General features: G+C 33.7%; 2 protein-coding genes across 2 annotated transcripts; one reads left to right on the forward strand and one right to left on the reverse strand.

Moving 5' to 3' along the window:
* Positions 1 to 25: 25 nt before the first annotated feature.
* On the forward strand, positions 26 to 4,729 carry LOC107484535 (uncharacterized). The gene is given in 9 exon segments (XM_052259934.1): positions 26 to 154; positions 280 to 383; positions 735 to 878; positions 1,435 to 1,493; positions 1,693 to 1,760; positions 1,849 to 1,900; positions 2,347 to 2,520; positions 3,055 to 3,654; positions 4,181 to 4,729. Coding segments are annotated over 7 exon segments (1,302 nt in total). The 5' UTR covers positions 26 to 154; positions 280 to 383; positions 735 to 745; the 3' UTR covers positions 4,397 to 4,729.
* A 1,685-nt stretch (positions 4,730 to 6,414) lies between these two features.
* On the reverse strand, positions 6,415 to 8,080 carry LOC107484534 (uncharacterized). The gene is made up of 2 exons (XM_016105092.3): positions 7,705 to 8,080; positions 6,415 to 6,890 (listed from the first exon to the last, which is right to left on the reverse strand). The coding sequence occupies exons 1-2, from the start codon at positions 7,888 to 7,890 to the stop codon at positions 6,492 to 6,494; spliced, it is 585 nt and encodes a 194-aa protein (XP_015960578.1). The 5' UTR covers positions 7,891 to 8,080; the 3' UTR covers positions 6,415 to 6,491.
* Positions 8,081 to 8,382: the final 302 nt, after the last annotated feature.

The following is an 8,382-nucleotide window of genomic DNA, read 5'->3' on the forward strand; positions in this document are numbered from 1 at the left end:
ACTAATTATTATGGGTCTAATTGAATGTGTTTGCTGCGTTAACAGACTGGTGAAGAGGAGTGTTTCAAATTTCTTTGCGTTGAAAATTCCAAGCAAGTCCCTTTGTACCGGGGTTGTTAAAGTTCCTGGTTCCAATGTTGCTGAAATTCTCAATGTAAGTGGATAATAATAATAATAATAACTCTTGGTTTATATCCCATCTATGATTATGAATATTTACTTTATTTGTTATTCTTTGTTTTTATATTTCCCCAATTGATGTGGTTTGAAAATTTGTAGGAGAATGAGAAGGAGAACACCACAAGCAATAGTATTAAACAATATGATATTGCTATTGTAGGAGGAGGCATGGTTGGCATGGCTTTGGCATCTTTCTTGGGTAGGTAATACACTAATACTCTTCTTCCTCCGCATTTTCTTTTCTCTTTTCTTTGATTTTTGATAGAAAAAGAGCTGTGGTTGAAGAAGCTGGAAAAAATATTTGATAGATATTGAATCAACCATATGCTGCTATCAAGTGGCTTAAAAATTTTAGAAGAAATAGTTTATGGTCTCCGTTCTTCTAAAATAGAAGTTAAGGGGATGCGTTAGATGTAAAACATTCATGTGTGTCTTTCCAATAGCTTAAAGCTTTGGGAGAGATTATTCATGACAATAGACCAGGATATAATTGAAGGCAAATAGTTATACTTCTAATTTGGCTAATTATTCTCCTAAATGTGTTGTTCTTCCAGCAAGTGTGCCAATGACTAAGCAGTTGAGTGTTGCAATTATTGATAGCAATCCTGCTCTCAGTGGTAGCATGAGCATTAAGAAGGAAGATCCCCCTGATCCAAGAGTCAGTACAGTAACTCCAGCAACTATATCTTTTATGAAAGGTATCCAGTTTTTACGTTTGTTTTTCACTACTACTGTGGTATGCTATCAATTTCAAATGATCAATTTTCTTTTATGGATATAAAATGCCCAAAAAAATAAAAAAGAGAAAATGGGAGAAGTACAAATGTTAAAGAGGGAATAAGAAGTATAGAAAAGAGCAAAAAAGGGGAAAAAAAAATTCAAGATTACAGAATGGATGCTAAACTATTTGTACATGCTTGAAATCGCATCTCCCTTGGAACTGCCATGAGTAGAACAAACAGAAGTGGTCAACCATTCTCTTATTCCTGGTTTATGTGAAAATAGGCACCATTGCTTTTTAAAAATTCAGCCAATAACTGCTAACAGAATAGAATCACTCCCAGGACTCTTAATACCATCTCTTGTTTCCTATTTGGAAACTTTTAAACTATGATTTGAACAGATCAAACATACTATAAACTTGTTTCCTGAAGTCAGTTTGACACCGAAGTTTATTTTCAAGAATGTTACAAAAAGATGAAAACATATTGTTTATGTAGATAATGACCCTTATTAGTTGATCTATTTTCCCAGATGCTGGTGCTTGGAAATATGTTGAGCAAAATAGACATGCATATTTTGACAAAATGCAGGTATTCCCAGATGCTGGTGCTTGGAATTTGTGCACTTATATATCAGTTGTCCTTTGATAGTTTGTTCATTTTTCCAAGCTCCTAGTTTCACTTGCCAAGTTCCTTTTTTGTTGCTAAACTCAAGGCATTATAACCATAAGGATGTTATTTTTGTTTGAATTGTTCAAAATTTCATAGATTATTTTGTATCCTTTGGCAGGTCTGGGATTATACTGGGCTGGGGTATGCTAGATACAATGCAAGAGATGTAAATAAAGACTTGCTTGGGTAAAAGTGTGAACATATGTGACATTGAAGAGAGCCTCTTTTTGAGAACAGCTATCATATTAATAATACCTTAAACTTGATCATTCAGGTATGTAGCAGAGAATAAAGTTCTCCATAGTGCCTTATTGTCATGCATACAGGTAGAATATCAGAATATTTTATTTTATTTCATTTTGTGATCTATAGTATATTTTTTGCATTTTAACTGCATGAACTGTGTTTTCTGTTGGAAATTCTTTTCATTTTTCACAGTTGGAAGCTGTTAGGAGGATTTTTAATCCTCCTCTTCTTTAATCTTTGTTCTCCTTAGATGTTATAAATGATCCAAATTGCTATTAACACTGGTATAAAAATGAAGAGAGGTTTTGTATGATATCCTTGGATGCTCAGAAATTTCTTGTAAGTCTAAGTCATCAATTTACGTGTAGGTTTCAGATCCATCACAACTAAATCACTAAATCTAGCTAGCTATGTTTTTTTCTGCTTCCAAGGTTCTTCTGTCAAGATTATTCCTTATGTCAGTAGAAAACTTTGTTACTCTAAGGCATGATACTTAATTGTATTGCAAACTACTAATTTTTGGCAGGATTCTGATTTCAAGAGAACAATATATCCATTGAGGTTAAATTCAATGACTTTGAACCGAAGCAGCATGTCTCTAGTGGAGGAGAATATGAGCAGCAGAGAATCATCATCTGCTCAAGGCCAATGTGCAAGGCTGCAACTTAGTGATGGCAATAGCATATATGCAAAGTTGGTGGTAATTAAACTTTGGGTAAAGTATACTTTGTCCCTGAAGTTTGACAAAAGTTTCAAAAATACCCTTAAGTTTTATTTTGATTCTATTTTGTCTCAGAAGTTTTCAATTTGCATCAAATATACCCCAGACGGCTAATTTTTCAAAAAATTAAGACCGATTCAACAACAATTTCATAAGAACGACCCCTCAACACAAGCAAATCAAGCATACTTTTCATGCATTATTGTTATATTGGTCTTAAATTTTTTTGAAAATTTAGCCATCAAGGCTATATTTGATGCAAATAAAAAACATCTGGGACAAAATTGAAACAAAATAAAACTTAGGGATATTTTTTAAACTTTTGTCAAACTTCAGGGACAAAAAATATACTTTACCCTTAAACTTTTGATTATGAATTTGTTATAATTGCATTGTGATAAATAGTTGGCAAAACATTGGTAATTTACATTCTGGTAACAAGTTAGAAGCTATCTGATTATTGCAATTTTATATGCAAAAATTGATATCTGATTAAACATGATTGTCTTGAAGGTTGGGGCCGACGGAGGAAAATCACGTGTTAGAGAATTGGCAGGATTCAAAACAACTGGATGGAACTATTCTCAGAATGCAATCATCTGCACAGTAGAGCATCCTTCTGAAAATCGATGTGCATGGCAGCGGTTTCTACCTACAGGACCAATTGCACTTTTACCCATCGGTGATAAGTTCAGCAATATTGTTTGGACCATGAGCCCAACAGAATCAAACCAGCGCAAATCAATTGCTGAGGAAGAATTTTTGAAGGATGTGAACTCCGCTTTAGATTATGGATGTGGACCTCATCCTACTTCAAGCTTATCTGGAACCCGAGATGTGTTCTCTTGGTTTCAAATGGATACAACAGTATCAGCCAATGAATCCTTTGAAGTTCCACCGAAAATAACTTAGCTAGCTTCTGAAAGGATGGTGTTTCCTTTGTCTTTACGCCATGCCAACTCCTATGCTTCGAAACGTGTTGTTCTTATTGGAGATGCAGCCCACACTGTCCATCCTCTTGCTGGTCAAGGAGTCAATTTGGGTTTCGGAGATGCATATTCTCTTTCAAGAATTATTGCAGAGGGCATTGCTTTAGGCACTGACATCGGAGAGGTATTTATTGTTTACAATGAGCTTATCAATACATATATGTGAAGTTAGATACTTACATATTCTATTTGTCACTCTTTGTGAACTCAAAGCATCCCTTGTATATGTATGTTCTGATTTAATTTGAAAGAGTTTGAAGGTTGGAGGATGAGGTATCTTCCTAAAGTAGTGTCATTGGAGAGATCAAGGATCAAGGGTGCGCTTGCTTTGCATTTTGATTTTCTGATTTCATTTTCAATATTTTTTTTTTCTGGATTTTGTGAAGGAAAAAGAGAAAAGAGTGAAAACAACAAATCCTATTTTCTATTTTCACTTGTTGTTTCCTTCACAAAATTATAAAAACAGAAAACACTGGAAATCAAAACAGAAAATGAAAACGTAAACCAAACGCGCCTTGCTATATAAATTTTGAAGTTGGGATTGCTTTCTGGCGCCTTTACACCCTTGTGTGGGACTTTGCCAGGGATATGGAATGGAATGGCATGTAACTAGTATGATTCTTTCTTCTTTGTGCATGCTTGCTGTGCAGGTGAACTTGCTAAAGAAGTATGAAGCGGAGAGGAAACCAGCAAATATTTCCATGGTGGCGATCCTTGAAAGCTTCCAGAAAGCTTACTCAGTTGATTTCGGACCTTTTAATATACTTCGAGCTGCAGCCTTCCATGGCGCAAATTATATACCACCGCTGAAAAGAAGTATAATTTCTTATGCTTCCGGAGAGCAAAACTTGCCCGTCTTCTTGTAATGTCGTTTCGGCCAAGTCATTTGCTGGCTTCAACTGGCAGATGAAAATCTTGCTTGTTTGTTTTACTAATACTGGCATCAAAATAAGTTTTACATGAAGGTTCAAACACTAGCTTTTTGCTTTTTTTGCTTTTTTTTTTCTTTTATTTCCCTTAAATGGGGGCTTGTGTATGAGACATGAGTCAATGGCCATGTTAAATTGTTCTGTGTTGATCCTTCACTGAAACTGTGGCCGTTGTGTGTAAATAGCACCAAAAGTTGTTTGCATGATGGAAGTTTTGATGTAATAAGTAGATAATGTTACTTTGATGATAAATTCAAAGCATTCTGAAAATATTGGCCCATGATTATGCACTTTTCATTATGATTTTTTTTAATGGGGGATATTAGGTATGTTAAAACGATTTTGATTAATTGAATTATTTTGTACTAATATTGAAAACATAATCTCTTGCTGATGTATTAATTTCAAGTCTTTTTTTTGTGTTGATGAAAGTGTTTTTAATGTAATTCTATTGAATTTAGATTCCTTTAAAGTGAGAAAAATAGTAAAGTAGTATTGTAAAAGATTAATTATTATTGATTTTGTAATTTTTATGAAATGTGTCATATTATCTTAATTTAAAAGTGATTAACTATTCACTTTAACACTTTATCAATTTTTAAAAAAATTTAATCCAATTCTATCGGTACGAAAGGAATTATATTAGAAAAAGTCAAACTTGAAAGGAATTATATTAGAAAAAGTCAAACTTGTTTGTGAAATTTTGTTTAAAATACACACGAAATTTATTATTATTATTATTATTATTATTATTATTATTATTATATTAGAAAAAGTCAAACTTGTTTGTGAAATTTTATTTAAAGTACACACGAATTTTATTATTATTATTATTATTATAAAAGTAAATTTTATCGCACTGCTATCAGACTGATTATACTTTATGATACAGAGTGTTGGACGGCTAAAGGAGAGCACAAACACAAGTGTGGCAGAGATGAAAATATTGAGATAGATGAGTGGTCATACGTGATTGGATAGAATAAAAAACGAAGATATAAGAGAATTAGAGTGGTACTTATTGTGGAAAAGATGATAAAATCATGTCTCAGATAGTTTGGACATGTGAAAAGTAGACCGATAGAACACCTAGTCAAGAGGGGAGATGAGAGAAGGACAATGAGTGAAAGGCAGAACAAGACCTAGGAAAACCATCCATGAGATGGTCAAACAAATTCACATGTAAACAGTCTCTTTATAGACATGATACATGATAGAACTCAATGGTATTGTTTGATCCATGCAGCCGACCCCACCTAGTGGGACAAGGCTTTGTTGTTGTTGTTGTTGTATTATTATTATTGTTCTTATTATTATTATTATTATTATTATTATTATTATTATAGTAAAATTTTGTGAATGTAAAATGATATATATTTTATTAACTTAAAATTAAAATTACTTCTATTTTCTAATAATAAAATCGTAAAATTGTATTTCTTTAAAAGAAAGGAAGAAACTGATAATCCAAATAGCAATAGGATGGGATTAGATTGCACTTGAAAATAAAATCAAACCGGTCCAATTCAAACCACAACAATGTATATACTTCTAATTGGATTGATTTTTCCTTTAAAACTAATTCAAACCACACCACAAGCACTCCTATGTAAATTTGCACAAGAATGAAGAATCACACCTAATATATCTGTGTTAATATTCATCATTCTAAAAGACGTGATGCCAATAAAATTATGAAATGCTACCAGCAACGGGCATTTCCCCTTGAAGCCTCTTGTTTCTGTCCCCAACCTTCATTCCTATCCTCTCCTAAAGTTTGAGACAAATGTAAATAAGCAAACACCCAGCCTTCCATTCTAGAAGTCAATGGCTTGAGACTAGTGACTACAAACTATTTGTAAAATCTAAGTGTTTCGAAAACACTCGTCAGCAGAACTCAGAGAAATAACACTAGTAATTCATCTAGCTAAGGAAACAATATACAGAGCATGGTCTTTTGTAAATTAGAATATTCATTTAAGGTGGCTACATCTGAAGTTCTGACCAATATATATATTGATAGGGAATGAACTCAAACAAAAATTACTCCATTTTCTTTAATGGTATCGATAACAATACCCAGTTTACCTTCAATCCTTTCATTGTTTCTTGGTTCATAAGCCAATGCATATACATCAGCCTCCTTTGATCGCTCGGCAATGAGCCTTCCAACCACTCTACAAGCATTGTGATCTGTCAAGGAGGGGAGAGAGTTTCGAAGATCCTTGCCGTTTGTGGTAGCGACAGAGATCACTTTGCTTGTCCCTCGGTGCATCACCTTAGCGTGAATGAATCTTTTTGAAAAGAAAACGTTTAGTAAGAACGGTCTCATGTACATATCTGTCCTCTGCTTCCATGATTTCCTGTTAGGTTTCTTTGCAGCTTCACTTCGAGATCTTCGGGTCCAAGCAGCTTGGATGAAAGAGCACCCCTACAAAATGCAGATGTTGATACAAAGAGTAGACTGAGCATGGAGAGGGAGAAAGAATTGAAATTACTAACACCCTGATTTGGCCCCTGATATTTCGATGTTAAACAATCTCGTCACTATATTGTTATTATACTTGAAATTCCTAAGCATACAAATCTTCGACAAAAGCTGTACATACACAAGGAGGACTAATATTTCCACCTTTTTTTGAAGTTTAATTTTGATGCACTACGGATAATGTAAAATATTTACACGTCTATTTATATCTATTTATATCTGTTCCTCTGGATAACCATTCATATAGATAGTTACCTTTTCTGACATGGCTTTATAATAATGCATCAAAAATTAAATTCTTTTTCCAATGGTAAGGGAGAAACTTGTTTAGAAAGGCAATTATGAAAGGTGAATTTGTAATGTTCATACCCTTAGGGCTTTCGTACCGCAAATTGCATGACTAGGATGTCCAGCTGAAAACTGTTAGCAACTAAATTGGGGTTTCTCTTTAAAAAATTGAGGAGTGGAACAGTGTCATATACGGTTTTCATCTCAAAATGCTCGAATTTTTTACAATTTAGAACCCCAATCAGAACTCAGAAGTTCAAAAGATCACAGTAAAGAACAGGTTATGTGAGCCTTAGGCTTCAAATTCATGAGAGGGTGAACCCTAAACTTAGAGGAACCAAACTGATTTTAATATGAATCTACTCTATGCTACTATTAAGATTGAAAGGTAATTCTTATTCGATAATTAACATAGAAAAGAATGATTTCGTAAGTGCAAGACTAATCAAGTAGAAAGAAAGAAGCTAACCTCAGAGAGATGAGTGTGAAGATGGAGACTTGGCGGGATGGAGGAGAAGGACAACGAACGAGGAGGAGAATAACCAACCGCTGACCACCAGCGGCCAGTGGGAGTGGTAGAAGAGAGGCGGAGGAGCGGCGGACAGCTGTAGGGTCTGGGCAGCTGTGACGGCGGCAATGCAAGTTGAAGCGTCATCCGTGTTGATTAGAATGTTCTCCGAAATTGAAGAATCAGAAACCGTTCAACGATAAATATGAAGATGAAGTTGAGAGCACTTATGAGCTTCTAATGACGCCCATGAGGTGAGTGTGATTTGACAGTGGATTTGAGAATTGAGTGTTTGACAGACGGAGACGCAATGCACAAATTGCAAACTGCAGAGGACATTTTACCACATTATCTTTAATTGTTTTTTTTTTTTAATTTTATATATAACAATTATAAAGATTATGGGAACTTAAATTAACTATTTGAATCTTATAAAAAAAATTTATATTAAAAGATTAAATATTATTGAAACTATTAACATTATTTGTTTTTAAAATAAAATAATTTTTAATTTTATTTTAAGAAAAATATTTCTTTAAAAATGAGAATAAAAAATAAAAAAAGTTCTTAATTTTTTTTGTGAAGACAAATTTGCCTTTCACATTAAAAAAATACAAAATCATCCCTCACATCTTCAAA

Source organism: Arachis duranensis, chromosome 4 (assembly GCF_000817695.3).
Source record: "Arachis duranensis cultivar V14167 chromosome 4, aradu.V14167.gnm2.J7QH, whole genome shotgun sequence".
NCBI lineage: Eukaryota > Viridiplantae > Streptophyta > Magnoliopsida > Fabales > Fabaceae > Arachis > Arachis duranensis.

Bases quoted from the DNA above. Each gene is read 5' to 3' on its own strand.
- LOC107484534 (XM_016105092.3), bottom strand. From the start codon at position 7,890: ATGACGCTTCAACTTGCATTGCCGCCGTCACAGCTGCCCAGACCCTAC. The intron at 6,891-7,704 runs GTTAGCTTCTTT...TGCATTTTGTAG, and splicing joins TTCACACTCATCTCTCTGAG to GGGTGCTCTTTCATCCAAGC.